Consider the following 16,980-nt stretch of genomic DNA (forward strand, 5'->3'; position numbering starts at 1 on the left):
CAAGGAACAATATAAACTGCTATACAATACATCAAAAATTCCAAAATCACAATTAAAAATCAGGGAAAAGGTTTCAACTATTCATTAAGGGAATGGAAAATATATTATAGCATACCCTTTAAATGTACCAGAGATACAACTTTGCAGTGGTTTCAGTACAGAATACAGCATCGAATACTCGCAACTAACCTGCTGCCAGAGACAATGGAACACTTATTTTATGATTGTCATTTTGTTAAAGAAGTATGGAAATCTATGGCAAATTCGATAACAAATACTTTGGGTGAACATATTACTTTTGATAAACATATCGTTATCTTAGGTTTGCATACTGAAGCAAATAGCAGTGTAGTAAATGGATGATTATTAATATAAAATATTATATTTATTCTATGAAAATGCAAAAACAAAAGAATTTCAAAGGCGTATTCAGCTTAAAAACTGTGAATACGAATATTTTGAAAAATATTGGAAGAAATGGTATAATTTATTTATTTACAATTTTTCATGAACTTTTTCAAATCTAGTTTAACATAATGGCTTAGAGAAAATATTTAAAGAGAAAATGTGCTGCACCGTTATTCTTTTCTGTCCCTACTGATATTTCTTTGTTCCTTTCTTCTTTCTCTTTTTTCTTGCTCCCAGAAATAATTAAAACTAATTATTGACATGTATGAAAAGTGAGGTACATGAATATTTGTGGTGAGGGATGAGTAGGTGAGTAGGTGAGTGGATGTGAGAGTTGTTGAATGCAGTATATATTTTAAACATGAACATTGTGTACATGTAAATATTCTGTTTATATATGAAATATATTTAAAATATGTGTAAGTCATTGAGCTCAGGGTTCCTCAACCTCAACACTACCAAGTATTTCTGGGGACATAAAAATGTACTTAAGCAAATAATTAAAAATATCAAGTCAGCAGTGGTTTATTAATGGGTTTTTTCATTTATAAATGCGACTCAAATCTTGTAAACCCGGTAAAAGTTGGTCTTTATATTAGATAATATATACTATTTTTTTCTGTCCGATTTACAAGTCCCTTGAATTTCATATATAACTATTATAATAAACCATGCTAAATCTCATATAAAGCCATACCAACTTTCATAACATTTATTTTCAAACAGTTCTATGTTAAAACAGTTACTGCATTGTTACTAGTAATCAATATAATAATGCAAAGGTAGAAGTGCCCTTTACCTTGACTTTCATAAGTTCCTTTCATACCGATTTAACCTATGCAGTTTGATGATAATTTGCAAAGAAACCTATTATTTTATTTACACGGATATTTTTTAATGTGCTATGCGAGTTGGTATGTGTTTAAAACTTAATAATATGTTTTTAGGTCAACTTTTAACTTTCTTTATTAGAGATGTATGCCAATTCATCAGTTCTCTTTTGTTGTAAACAGACTACAGACACCAAATCTCCATAGTCACAAAACGTTCTGGGATGTCATTAAACATACATTCCGGTTCTCTTTTGTTACAAACCGACTAGAGACACCAACTAATCATTGTTCAAAACGTTCTGGGTTGTGGGTAAACATACATTCCTTTCCTTTCTCTAGATATCGACGAATGTAGCAGGTACAACCATTGCGATGCTAACGCTATGTGTTCTAACACTGATGGCAGCTACTCCTGCACGTGCAACAGCGGCTACACCGGGGACGGGAAAACCTGCACCTGCACCAGTACGTAGAAAGCAGAATACTGCGCATGTGCGGGAAGCGGTAGACATATTTAACAACCTGCAGTTTAATTTCATTGGCGCTGAAATACTCAGTCCTGATCATTTGCTCAGTTTAAGCTTTTGGTTTACAGTTTATGTCAGGGTTAGGCTGGGTTTTCATTAAACACACACAGACACACACTTTCTGTTATGATAGACGTTTTCAGTCGGCAAAACACGTTTTTTACTAAAACATAACACTAAATCTAGTGGAGTTCTGTTTAGAACAGATATTATCAGTTTTTTTATCATCAATCTTCTTGTAATATCTGAAGAAACTGATGAAAAAACACAACAACATGCATGTTCTATTCTGTGCGTATCTTTTCCAGTGTGTGCGAGTATGTTCATAGTTGGTGGAAACAGCATATATGTCTGTGTGTGTTAGGTGGGATTAGAATTGGGGTTAGGGTAAATAGTAATTTGATAATATCGAGATATAAATCGGTCAGCAATTCACGGTTAACACCATTTTATTTCACTACAGTATCAGTTAGTGTTTAACAGAATGACGTGAGGTAGATCGTGTCTAGATTACCAGTTGGTTTTAGTCAAAATACACATTCTAAAGAAACTTGTTTTTTTGGACATAACGTGTAGCTGAGAATATTCCCACGCAAACGTAATATGCTATGGCGCGGGTAGAACGTTCACAAATATAATATTTACTGCCTTAAGTCATGAAAACAAATCCATGTCATCCAAGACATCATTCACTGGGAACAGGAAAACGTGTACCAGTATGTACTCATATACATGTTTTATTTCTGTCTCTCTGTGTGTTTGTAGCAACACGTATAGTAGTTACTGCTCTACCTCTAACACGGGCTACAGCAGTAATGGGGAAATGTGTTCCAGTACGTACGCAAACACATGTCTCATGTCTGTCTGTCTTTCTTTCTGCCTGTCTGTCTGTATCACATCACCCCACCTACGGGCCAGTTTCTGTCTGTCTGTCTGTATCACATCACCCCACCTACGGGCCAGTTTCTGTCTGTCTGTGTCTGTATCACATCACCCCACCTACGGGCCAGTTTCTGTATGTCTGTCTGTATCACATCACCCCACCTACGGGCCAGTTGCTGTCTGTATGTCTGTCTGTATCACATCACCCCACCTACGGGCCAGTTTCTGTATGTCTGTCTGTATCACATCACCCCACCTACGGGCCAGTTTCTGTCTGTCTGTCTGTATCACATCACCCCACTTACGGGCCAGTTTCTTTCCTCTCCACTGTCTTTTTCCTTGCTCTTCTTTCTTTGCGGGGGCGGGAATTAGCTCAATCGGTTGAGTGCTCGCTTGAGGTGCATACGTCGCAGGATCGAACCACCTCGGTGGATCCATTCAGATGGTTGTTTTTTTATTCTTATTCTAACCAGTGTACCACACCTGAACAAAGGCCGTGGTATGTGATTTCCTGTCTGTGGGAAAGTGCATATAAAAGATCCCGGGCTCCATTAGAAAAACAAATGCAGCAGGTTTCCTTTGATTGACTACGAGTCAGATTAAACGAGATTAGACACCCAGTAGTTGATGATTAATTAATCGATGTGCTCCATTGGTGTCGTTATACGAAAACAAAACCCTTTTCTTTCTTTGCCTTTTCATAATGTACTTCAGCAATGATGTAAAGCTCATCAGATGCCTGTGCAGGAATTTATGCAGGTGGGGGTTCCAAACAGTGGCGAGCGAAATTGCTGTGGTAAGAAGGTTCGACCTCCGGAAACCCTACCCCTGCACAAATGCCTGCTCATCCATGTCTTGTATTTACATAAAATCGTTGTTAAATCGTTGTTAAAATGTTGTTATAGTTCTAAAATAATATATATTTAAAATGTATGAATAACATGTTTTCATATACATTAATCTCTTTCGTGTATTTAAGATTATTTTTCAAACTTTTTCAGGAGTCTCACGTGAGTATAAGCAGATCTTTGTAATACAGATGCCGTCTTTGTACTATTTGCGACTAACAGATTAAACTAAAGAACACCATAATGAAACACCGACGCGCTATGGTTTTGAATTAGATAGTTTTTGTATACAAAATATCTCTCAAAATACATATCAAACATTTACCTTTTATTATTTAAAAAACCATTAACTCCATGTTCTGTTGGAATTATTGACAACGAATTTTATATAAATAAAGAAATAAAAAAACAAACATTTGGGTTGTAACAGACTTACAGGATTACAATTATGCTGAATAAGTTTTTGAAATAAAATATATATTATTATAAGAATGCGACTAATTTCTTTAACTGAATAAATGATTTCATACAATAGATTGTAACGATAATTAGTCAGAATTTCAGTCTCGCCATTTAAGCTCATTATTTGTTACATGTTACATGTCATTGTAGCCTGCAATTCAAACCCGTGTATTAATGGACGGTGCTTGGATACTGATGTAGATTATATCTGTATGTGCCAGCCCGGTTATGGTGGAATGAACTGCGAATCTGGTGAGTTAATATGACAAGTCAGTATGCATATTTCCTACTTTTTCGTCTCCAAATTCTTCTACTTCTTCTTCTTCTTTGAGCACTCTGATAGAGACCCCAGTAGGTCGATGATATGAAGCTATGCAACGTAGTTCTCTTCATGACGCTGAATAGTTTCTGTCTCAGGGGTTCATTTGAAGACCTCACCCCTTTCCTGTGATGCTAGTACTTTGTTTTGGCCCTGTGTTATAAGAAAACATATTTGATTTTGAGTGAACGAAAAGTTATTTCGTTCATTATCAATAAATGTTCTGGAAAATAACTTACCTGCAGAACTGAAACAATCCAGTGATTCTTTATTTTTTATTTTAAAAAAAGGTTTTTAAACTCCATTGTTATAACCTAAAGTTGGCTCCTTTGATGACTGCCCAGTTCGGTTTAATGTAGTGCAGACCCTGTTCATTTGTATCCAATGTTTATTAATGTTTTGCATTTATAAATGCCACTCAAGGTAAATCCGGCTGTTATCAACAGGTGGTCTTTATATTAGATGATATATACTATCTTTTTCTGCCCGATTTACAAGTCCCTTGAATTTGATATATAACTATTATAATAAATCAGGCTAAATCTTGTATAAACAAATACCAACTTTCATAACATTTATTTACAAACAGTTCTATCTAAATACAAAAGTTTCTTTAAAAATTACTTTCAAATATATTGCATAGATTAAAGGTCATTTTTATATAGGTGTTAAGACAAAATACTGGAACAGCTAATGTATGCAATTTCACCTGTATTGTTACTAGTAATCAATATAGTAATGCAAAGGTAGAAGTGCCCTTTATCTAAGACGCGTTTGCCAAAATAACCACACAAACGTAAACATTTTGATGGAACAAAAAAACTGGCCACAGCTTTATTGACAAACTAAATCTGTGACTGACCAAACCATGTCGAACACATACCATTGTCAGGCAACGCAACCGGTACCCATATCCGACAAGCCATATATATAGAGTACCAGGGAAGCCAGCCCAGTAGCACAAATTTGCCCTGGAAAGCAATATCCGAGTATCCCACTGGGGACTCCATCGGAGAGCAAATTGAGCACTCTGCCAATAGAGCAGCAATTAGACCCGCATCATCTGGCCAAAACTACAAACACATAGGTATATTGTCTGTAACCCTGGCATCAAATGCAATGCAGGTTCAGTTTTAATGTTCACTAAATGTATGTCTTTGAATGTTCAGTTCCGATATGCATCACCGATTACTCACAAACTATAAGCTGTGAACACATATTCAACAAAACAGGAAAACTACAACCTGCAATAAAGAACAAACTCGGCAGAATGTTTCTTAAATAAGTTAAAACATTTCAATAACTATAGAAGTATACATCTAAATGCGCGACAAAGCTAAAATGCTACATAATATCCTTAAGATATTTGGCATATAAGTATATTAATGATGGGGGGGGGGGGGGGGCAGAATTTTACAAAATGAAAACCCAGATTTTAAACATTTGTGAATTAATTTCCTGCTTGAAAAAAAGTTTAAACATAACCGACATTGCACACTACATTATGGGGAGCGCATTATAATACAAACATTGCGGTACCCAAACAGGGAGGCTCGCTATGGGTTGCAAGCCTTGACTTTCAAAGGTTGCTTTCATACCGATTTGACCTATGCAGTTTCATGATAATTTGTTAAAAAAACAACAACGTTTTTAAAATTTTATTTACACCAATATTTTTTTAATGTGCTATGCGAGTTGGTATGTGTTTAAAATTTAATGTTTCTATGTCATCTTTTAACTTCCTTCATTAAAGAGTTGCATGCCCATTCATCGGTTCCCTTTTGTTTCAAACGGACTACAAACATCAAATCTCCATAGTCACAGAACGTTCTGGGGTCTTCTTAATTATACATTCCGGTTCTCTTTTGTTACAAACGGACTACAAACACCAACTAACAATTGTTCAAGACGTTGTGGGTTGTGGTTAAACATACCGTCCTCTCCTTTCTCTAGATATCAACGAATGTAGCATGGACAACGACTGCGACGCTAACGCTATGTGTTCCAACACTGACGGCAGCTACACCTGCACGTGCAAAAGCGGCTACACCGGGGACGGCAAAACCTGCACCGGTAAGTAGGATACGGAATACTGCGCATGTGCGAGTAGCGGTGGACATGTTTTACGAGGTACAGTTTAATTTCATTGAAGCTGAAATACTCAGTCCTGATTATTTGCTCTGTTTAAACTTTCCGTTTAGAGCTTATGTCAGGGTTACGCTGGGTTTTCACCAAACCCACACAAACACGCTCTTTGAGACACACGTTTTTTTTACTAAAACAGAAAAATAACACTAAATCTAATGGAGTTCTGTGTAGAACAGATATTGTCAGGTTTTTTTTATCATCAATCTTCTTGTAATATCTGAAGAAACTGACGGAAAAAAACGTGCATGTTCTATTCTGTGCCTGTCCGCGCCAGTGTGTGCCAGTATGTTCACAGTTGGTGGAAACAGTATATCACACTCAATCAATTTTCTGTTGGAATCTAATGGAGAAAATATTTGTCTGTGCGGGTAAGGTGGAAACACAGCGATAGAGTTGGAGTTGGGGTTAGGGTAAATAGTAGTTTGATAATATCGAGTAGGTAGGCCAACAATTCACTGTGAACACCCTTTCATTTCCTTACCGCACCGGTTAGTGTTTAACAAAACGAAGTGATGTACATAGTGTATAGATGAGATGATATTACCAGTCAACTTACTGGTCAAATATATGGTCATTTTGACACAGTCATAGAGAGGAAACCCGCTACATTTTCCCATTAGTTGCAAGTGATCTTTAATATGCACCATCCCACAGACAGGATGGCACATACCACGGCCATTGATATACTAGTCATGGTGCACTGGCTGGAACGAGAAATAGCACAATGGGCCCATCGACGGTGATCGATCCCAAACCGACCGCGCGTCAAGCGAGCGCTTTACCAGTGGACTACATCCCGCCCCTCAAACGTAATGTGTTATGGCGCGGGTAGAACGTTTAAATATATACATACAGGGCTCAAAGTTTGAAATGTTTTTTAGGAGCACTGTGCTCCTAACATTCTAATTTTAGGCGCACAATTACATATTTTAGGAGCACTGGGGAATAGGTTTGGAGCACTGGGGAATATTCATAGGGGGCATCCATAAAGTACATAGTTTTTACGTTCCTTGAAGGGGGGGGGGGAGGTGTCATCATGTACAAAATGCGTACAGGGAGGAGTGTTTACTGAAAGCATACATATGTTTTTGTTCTAATGTTCAAAACATTAGTATTTATTATTTATTTAATGGCCTTTGATGTAAAGACTTGGCAGTTGCAAATTGTTGGAAACCTAACATATTAACAGTAGTTAGGTATATACATTGCATTATAAAGGTTATTGTTTTAAAAGTACCCATATTGATATGTATAAGCTTAATAATATGTTCGTGTGTATAAAATTAGTAGTAATCTTTCATAGTACAGAGGATTATTATATAGAGTACATGTTCATGTGTGCATGTGAACAAATCGATGTACAGACTACAGGTGTACATTGGGGGGGGGGGGGGAGGGGGACACTGGTGGTATGTATAAAAGGCGTACATGGGGGGGGGGGAAGGGGCAAAAATCCTATAGTAGTTAATTGTAGGCTATAGAAGAATGTAATGATTATAATTCTACCAGTACTTCTTAATAGCTAATTTATTATTTGATATTAGTGATATAAAACATCACAATACAAGCTTGAGAAAATACAAGTGTTAACAACATCGCTTCCACGACCATCAGAATGACGGTCATTCTCCTTCACCTACGACGGTCACATGATGCCGAATTATAAATATTGGCCAGTCGCCAATCGATGAAAAATACACGTATCTGGGTCAGAACTTTCCAGATGATGATCAGATCGTGTGTAGACATCAGGGTTCAGGCATTAGAGTTCAGGCTTTGCGTTAAAATTAAAGTAAATGTAAGAATGCCACATGCATTTTCTTACACTAGCTTTTAAACTAAAGGTCTTTAAAATCGTGAACGTGTTTAAAAGTCGACTTGCAAATGGAGCCACGTAAAAAAATACGGCCTATTTGTAAGAAACTTCCTGAACCGTGTTACCTTGATTTTGTAGTCGCTTGGCATTATTTCGTTTTCAGTTATTATTAACTGTTGTCAAACGAGAATCCTAATAAAACCGATTAAATCGGTATACATAATTATAATTTTGTTCAAACTGAGTTGATATTCTATTTAAGGTACATCTCAAATTTTTAACTTACCGCTTGAAAAATAGGTTCATTGAAAGCTGTTACAGTGTTTCTTTTCAGCCATAACGCAGTAGGCCAAAGTGGCGTATTTTTCTCAGAATTGATGACGTCAAACAGACCATGCATTATGATTCTGTTGTGAATCACATGCAGATTAACAAAACGTTCGGTCACTTAGCTATACCTTAAGACTACGACTTTCATAGTATGCGTGAATGTGTCACTTTCCATCCACAAAGCTAGTTATTTTGTTTGGTCGCACACATGCGACTTCGTAGTAATTTTTGGTCGCACTCGTGAAAAATCCAGTCGCATATGCGACCAGTTGGTCGAGAACATTGAGCGCTGACATAAGTGATCTGTAGCATCATTTATAAAAGACTGACAAATGGCAACTAACAAGTGTCAGTAAAACGACCTACTTGAGGTAAAGACAGCCATTCATACGTTTTGTGTTTCTGAGATTGGTTTATAAATATAGCACATTTTGGCTAGCAAAATTTAGGTATTATCCAGATAGAAAACGTTTGTCGAAGTAAACTATGTAAAAGAATATTCATAAACGAGCGTAGATACCTGGATATAAAATGTATGCGTATACGTAATCCGTAAAGCGTGATCCATAATAATCACTTTCTATATAAATATTTTGAGTAGATTCCACTTATGCGTCTCCGTATGCATGAGTTTATGTATCTGATTATCTGATCACTCAATGCATTATTAACAGGTGGACTTTATATCAGATTCTATATCTTATCTTTTTCTGCAAGATTTACAAATCTTTTGAATTGATATATATATATATATATATATATTATAATAAAGCATGCTTAAAGTCAAATAAACCCATACCACATTTCATTAAGAAAACAAATTGCAAACAGTTCTATGTAAATAAAAATGTTTCTTGAAACATTATCATCAAATATATTGTCTAGATTAAAGCTCATTTTAATATAGGGATGAGCACAAAATACTGGAACAACCAAAGTATGCAATGCCACCTGCGTTGCTATTAGTAATCAGTACAGTAATGCAAAGGCAGAACTGCCCTTTACCTTGACTTTCCTAAGTTGCTTTCATACCTGTATTAAAATAACATTTAACCTATGCAGTTTCATGATAATTTTTAAAGAAACCTTTTATCTTATTTACACCAATATTTTTTAATGTGCTATGCGAGTTGGTATGGGTTTAAAACATAATATTTTTATTTTTTTATCAACTTTTAACTTTCTTTAATAATACCTAAAATAATAAGTTTACTACTCTCATTACCATCATTACCAACTCCATCTGAACAATTAATAAGTTAAATAAAATATTTTATAGTTTTATATGGGAAAATAAACCAGAAAGAAACAACGTGAAACTCTAATTCAAAATTATCAAAATTTAGGATTAAGAATGATTAATATTTCAATCTCTATAAAAGCCTTAAAATCAACATGGATGAGAAGACTATTTACAAATGATTCAAAATGGATGCATCTTTTTTCATCCATCACAAATGTATCAATACAGGATTTAATTATATACGGTGATCAATTTATTAATAAGGAAATGCAAAATATAAATAATCCTTTTTGAAAAGTTATTCTTGAAAGCTGGAGAAAAATTCAATGTGAAGAAATCATTGAAAGTATAGAAGACATAGTTGATATGACTATTTGGTACAACAGTAAAATATTAAAAGATAAAAAAACCTATTTCCTACAAAAAGTATGCCGAAAACGGAATTATATTTTTATAAATGATTTAATTGGTGTATATGGCGGGTTTCTAACTGTTGACAAATTTATTATGAAGTATTATATAATAACGATTTTTATTTTTATTATACGTCTATAATTAAAGCAGTAAACTGTTTTATTGAAAAATATGGAAAATGTTATTGTAATTGTCAAACTGCATTTTTTTTCCCTAATTATAAACCACTTTATCCCCAAAATTTCAAGCAGTTTTTAAAAGAGAAACAAGTTCCAAGGAACAATATAAACTGCTATACAATACATCAAAAATTCCAAAATCACAATTAAAAATCAGGGAAAAGGTTTCAACTATTCATTAAGGGAATGGAAAATATATTATAGCATACCCTTTAAATGTACCAGATACAACTTTGCAGTGGTTTCAGTACAGAATACAGCATCGAATACTCGCAACTAACCATTTTTTTTATGTAGGCTACTATTCACTATGTACCCTCTGTAATCTGCTGCCAGAGACAATGGAACACTCATTTTATGATTGTCATTTTGTTAAACAACTATGGAAATCTATGGCAAATTCGATAACAAATACTTTGGGTGAACATATTACTTTTGATAAACATATCGTTATCTTAGGTTTGCATACTGAAGCAAATAGCAGTGTAGTAATTGGATGATTATTAATATAAAATATTATATTTATTCTATGAAAATGCAAAACCAAAAGAATTTCAAAGACGTATTCTGCTTAAAAATTGTGAATACGAATATTTTGAAAAGTATTGGAAGAAATGATATAATTTATTTATTGACAATTTTTTATGAACTTTTTCAAATCTAGTTTAACATAATGGCTTAGAGAAAATATTTAAAGAGAAAATGTGCTGTACCGTTATTCTTTTCTGTCTCTACTGATATTTCTTTGTTCCCTTTCTTCTTTCTCTTTTTTCTTGCTCCCAGAAATAATTAAAACTAATTACTGACATGTATAAAAAGTGAGGTACATGAATATTTGTGGTGAGGGATGAGTAGGTGAGTAGGTGAGTGGATGTGAGAGTTTTTGAATGCAGTATATGTTTTAAACATGAACATTGTGTACATGTAAATATTCTGTTTATATATGAAATATATTTAAAATATTTGTAAGTCATTGACCTCAGGGCTCCTCAACCCCAACACTACCAAATATTTCTGGGGAGAATAAAATTTACTTAAGCAAATAATTAAAAATATCAAGTCAGCAGTGGTTTATTAATGTTTTTCATTTATAAATGTGACTCAAATCTTGTAAATACGGCAAAAGGTGGTCTTTATACTATCTTTTTCTGTCCGATTTACAAGTCCCTTGAATTTCATATGTAACTATTATAATAAACCATGCTAAATCTCATATAGACCCATACCAACTTTCATAACATTTATTTTCAAACAGTTCTATGTTAAAAATGTTACTGCATTGTTACTAGTAATCAATATAATAATGCAAAAGTAGTAGTGCCCTTTACCTTGACTTTCATAAGTTCCTTTCATACCGATTTAACCTTTGCAGTTTGATGATTATTTTATTTACACGGATATTTTTTAATGTACTATGCGAGTTGGTATGTGTTTAAAACTTAATAATATGTTTTTAGGTCAACTTTTAACTTTCTTTATTAGAGATGTATGCCAATTCATCACTTCTGTTTTGTTGTAAACAGACTACAACACCAAATCTCCATAGTCACAAAACGTTCTGGGATCTCATTAAACATACATTCCGGTTCTCTTTTGTTACAAACCGAGTAAAGACACCAACTAACCATTGTTCAAAACGTTCTGGGTTGTGGGTAAACATACATTCCTTTCCTTTCTCTAGATATCGACGAATGTAGCAGGTACAACCATTGCGATGCTAACGCTATGTGTTCTAACACTGATGGCAGCTACTCCTGCACGTGCAACAGCGGCTACACCGGGGACGGGAAAACCTGCACCAGTACGTAGGAAGCAGAATACTGCGCATGTGCGGGTAGCGGTGGACATGTTTTACGATCTGCAGTTTAATTTCATTGACGCTGAAATACTCAGTCCCGATTATATGCTTAGTTTGAACTTTAGGTTTAGAGTTTATGTCACGATTAGGCTGGGTTTTCATCAAACACACACAGACACACACATTCTTTTATGATAGACGTTTTCAGTTGACAAAACACGTTTTTTACTCAAACAAAAAAACATAACCTTAATCTAGTGGAGTTCTGTGTAGAACAGATATTATCAGTTTTTTTATCATCAATCTTCTTGTAATATCTGAAGACACTGACGGAAAACCCCCAACAACATGCATGTTCTATTCTGTGCGTATCTTTGCCACTGTGTGTGAGTATGTTCATAGTTGGTGAAAACAGCAGATATGTCTGTGTGTATTAGGTGGGATTAGATTTCGGGTTAGAGTAAACAGTAATTTAATAATATCGAGATATAGGTCGATCAACAATTCACTGTTAACACCATTTTATTTCATTAGTTAGTGTTTAACAGAATGAAGCAATGTAGATCGTGTCTAGATGGGACAATATTACCAGTTAGTTTTAGTCAAAATACACATTCTCAACTAACTTGTTCTCTTGGACATAACGTGAATCGGGGAATATTCCCACGCAAACGTAATATGCTATGGCGCGGGTAGAACGTTCACAAATATAGTATTTACTTCCTTAATTTATGAAAACAAATCCCTGTCATCGAAGACATCATTCACCGGGAACAGGAAAACGTGTACCAGTATGTACTCATATACATGTTTTATTTCTGTCTCTCTGTGTGTTTGTAGCAACACGTCTAGTAGTTACTACTCTACCTCTAACGCGGGCTACACCAGTAATGGGAAAATGTGTTCCAGTACGTACGCATATACATGTCTCATGTCTGTCTGTCTTTCCTCTCCACTGTTTTTTCCTTGCTTTTCTTTCTTTGCGGGGGCGAGAATTAGCTCAATCGTTTGAGTGCTCGCTTCAGATGCTTGCGTCGCAGGATCGAACCACCTCGGTGGATCCATTCAGCTGATAGTTTTTTATTCTTATTCCAACCAGTGCACCACCACTGGACAAAGGCCGTGGTATGTGTTTTCCTGTCTGTGTGAAAGTGCATATAAAATATCCCTTGCTCCATTAGTAACAAATGCAGCAGGTTTCCTCTGACGACTACGATTCAGATTAAAACAAAATTGGACACAAAGTAGCTGATGATTAATTAATCGATGTGCTCCAGTGGTGTCATTAAACAAAAACAAAAGTTTTTTCTTTCTTTGCCTTTTCATAATGCATTTCAGCATGATGTAAAGCTCATCAGATGCCTGTGCAGGAATTTATGCAGGTGGGGGTTCCAAACAGTAGCGAGCGAAGTTGCTGGGGTAAGAAGGTTCGACCCCCAGAAACCCAACCCTGCACAAGTGCCTGCTCATCCATGTTTTGTATTTACATAAAATCTTTGTTAAATCGTTGTTAAAATTTTGTTATAGTTGTAAAATAATACATATTTGAAATGTATGAATGACATATGTTTTCATGTACATTAATCTCTTTCGTGTATTTAAGATTCTTTTTCAAACTTTTTTCAGGAGTCTCACGTGAGTATAAGCAGATCTTTGTAATACAGATGCCGTCTTTGTACTATTATGACTAAAAGATTAAAATATAGAACAACATAATGAAACACCGACGTGCTGTGGTTTTGAATTATATAGTTTTTGTCTATAAAATATTTCTCAAAATAGATATGAAACATTTACCTTTTATTAGTTAAAAAACCATTAACTCTATCATCTGTTGGAATTATTGACAACAAATTTTATATAAATAAAGAAATAAAGAAACAAACATTTGGGTTCTAACAGACCCTGGATTACAATTATGCTTTAAATTATACTGAATAAGCTTTTCAAATAAAATATATATTATTATAAGAATGAATCTAATTTCATTAACTGGATAAATGGTTCCAAACTATAGATTGTAATGATAATTTGTCAAAATTTCAGTCTTGCCATTTAAGCTCATTGTTTGTTACATGTTACATGTCATTCTAGCCTGCAGTTCGAACCCGTGTTTACACGTACGCACGTGCTACGATCTGGATGAAGACTATGTCTGTGTCTGCCTTCCCGGTTATAATGGAAAGAATTGCAAAACTGGTGAGTTAATACGACAAGTCAGTAGGTATGTTTTCTACTTGTTCGTCTCCAAATTCTTCTTCTTCCTCAAGCACTCTGATAGAGACCCCAGTAGGTCAATGATATGAAGCTATCCAATGTAGTTCTCTTCATGTGGCTCAGTAGTTTCTGCATCAGGGATTCATTTGAAGATCACACGCCTTTCCTTTGACCCTAGTATTTTGTTTTTACCCAATGATATAAGAAAATGTTAATTCATTCTGAGTGAACTAAATGTTTATTCGGTTCATTATTAATAAATGTTCTTCAAAATTACTTACCTGCAGGACTGAAACAATCTAGTGATTCCTTTATTTTTTATTTTACAAACGTTTTTAAACTCCATTGTTATAACCTAAAGTTGACTTCTTTGATGACTGCCCAGTATGCTTGAATGTAGTCCAGACCCTGTTCATTGTTATCTAATATGAAATGGATTTTTCTTCTTCACTAGATATGAACGAATGTGTGAACAAACAGCTATGCGGTTCAACTGCTGCGTGTGTGAACACAGTGGGATCCTACAAGTGCACCTGTCTGGCTGGATACAGTGGATCTCCGTGCACAGGTAAAACTCACTCAAACATGTTCATAGTAATGTTGGCAATACCTAGTGGCGATTTCTCAATACGTGAATGTAATTAAACCATCCAGGAATATGTAACACTTCATGGCAGGAATGTAGCTTCACTTGAAGGAGGTGGGGGAGTATGTAGCAGTTAGTAATGATATAAAATGTCCTTACAGGCAGTAGTTAGTGGGAATTTCATTGGTGGTTTATTAGCTTTGCAATTATAAATGTGAATCAAGAGTCTTGTGAATCCAGCTGTTATCAACAGGTGGTCTTTATATTAGATAATATATACTATCGTTTTCTGTCTGATTTACAAGTCCCTTGAATTTGATATATAACTATTCCAATAAATCATGCTCAATCTTATATAAACCCATACCAACTTTCATAGCATTTATTTACAAACAGTTCTATGTAAATAAAAAAAGGTTAATGCATTGTTACTAGTAATCAGTACAATAATGCAAAGGCAGAACTGCCCTTTACCTTGAATTTCACAAGTTGCTTTCATACCTGTATTAAAAGAACATTTAACCTATGCAGTTTGATGATAATTTGCAAAGAAACCTTTTTTATTTATCCGGATATCTTTTTTAATGTGCTATGCGAGTTGGTATGGGTTTAAAACTTAATATGTTTTTATGTCAACTTTCAACTTTCTTCATTAGAGTTGCATGCCAATTCATCAGTTCTCTTTCGTTGTAAACAGACTACACACACCAAATCTCTATAGTCACAGAACGTTCTGGGGTGTCGCTAAACATACATTCCGGTTCTCTTTTGTTACAAACGGACTACAAACACCAGCTAACCGTTGTTCAAGACGTTCTGGGTTGTTGTTAAACATACATTCCTCTCCTTTCTCTAGATATCGACGAATGTAGCATGGACAACAACTGCGACGCTAACGCTATGTGTTCCAACACTGACGGCAGCTACTCCTGCATGTGCAACAGCGGCTACACCGGGGACGGCAAAACGTGCACCGGTAAGTAGGATGCAGAATACTGCGCATGTGCGATTAGCGGTGGACATGTTTTACGAGCTGCAGTTTAATTTCGTTAACGCTGAAATACTCATTCTGGATTATTTGCTTAGTTTAAACTTTCGGTTTCGAGTTTCTGTCAGGGTTAGTCTGGGTTTTCACCAAATCTGCACAGACGTTTTCTGTCGGCAAAACACGTTTAGACCAAAACAGAAAAATAACACTAAATCTAATGGAGTTCTGTAAGCGATAGGGTCTGTATTGAACACATATCAGTCTTTCGTCATCAATCTTCTTGTAATATCAGAAGATACTGACGGAAAAGGCCGTGCATGTTCTATTCTGTGTGTGTCCGTGCGAGTGTTTGCGAGTATGTTCAAAGTTGGTGGAATCAGCTTGTCACATGCAATTAATTTTCTGTTGGAATCTTAGAGAAAAAAATCTGTCTGTGCGGGTAAGGTGGAAACACAGCGATAGGGTCGCTAGATTTGAGGTTAGCGTAAATAGTATTATGATAATCTCGAGATATAGGTAGGCCAACAATTCACTTTAGCGTTTAACAGAATGAAGTGATGTACATAGTGTATAGATGAGACGATATTACCAGTTGGTTGTAGACAGAATAAACATTATAGAGTACCTTGTATTCTTGGACATAACTTGTACAGATAATATTTCCACGCAAACATAATAAAATAAATAAAGTTTCTTTTGTTTAACGACACCACTAGAGCACATTGATTTGTTAATCATCAGCTATTGGATGTCAAATATATGGTCATTTTGAGACAGACATAGAGAGGAAACCCGCTACATTTTTCCATTAGTAACAAGGGATCTTTAATATGCCCGATCCCACAGACAGGATAACACATACCACGGCCTTTGATATACCAGTCGTGGTGCACTGACTGGAATGAAAAATAGCCCAATGGGACCACCAACGGGGATCGATCCCAAACCGACTGCCCTTCAAGCGAGCGGTTTACCATTGGGC

The 16,980-nt window shown here is 35.4% G+C and overlaps 1 protein-coding gene across 1 annotated transcript in view; it reads left to right on the forward strand.

Moving 5' to 3' along the window:
* Positions 1–16,980, forward strand: part of LOC121367652 (neurogenic locus notch homolog protein 1-like) — an 81,753-nt gene that overhangs the window by 38,048 nt on the left and 26,725 nt on the right. The window contains exons 7-15 of the mRNA XM_041491946.1: positions 1,581–1,706; positions 3,652–3,660; positions 4,111–4,212; positions 6,233–6,352; positions 12,091–12,210; positions 13,834–13,842; positions 14,302–14,406; positions 14,879–14,992; positions 15,867–15,986. Coding sequence (XP_041347880.1) covers positions 1,581–1,706; positions 3,652–3,660; positions 4,111–4,212; positions 6,233–6,352; positions 12,091–12,210; positions 13,834–13,842; positions 14,302–14,406; positions 14,879–14,992; positions 15,867–15,986 — 825 coding nt within the window. The remainder of the gene's footprint in view (positions 1–1,580; positions 1,707–3,651; positions 3,661–4,110; positions 4,213–6,232; positions 6,353–12,090; positions 12,211–13,833; positions 13,843–14,301; positions 14,407–14,878; positions 14,993–15,866; positions 15,987–16,980) is intronic.

Source organism: Gigantopelta aegis, chromosome 3 (assembly GCF_016097555.1).
Source record: "Gigantopelta aegis isolate Gae_Host chromosome 3, Gae_host_genome, whole genome shotgun sequence".
In the NCBI taxonomy this organism is placed as follows: Eukaryota; Metazoa; Mollusca; class Gastropoda; order Neomphalida; family Peltospiridae; genus Gigantopelta; species Gigantopelta aegis.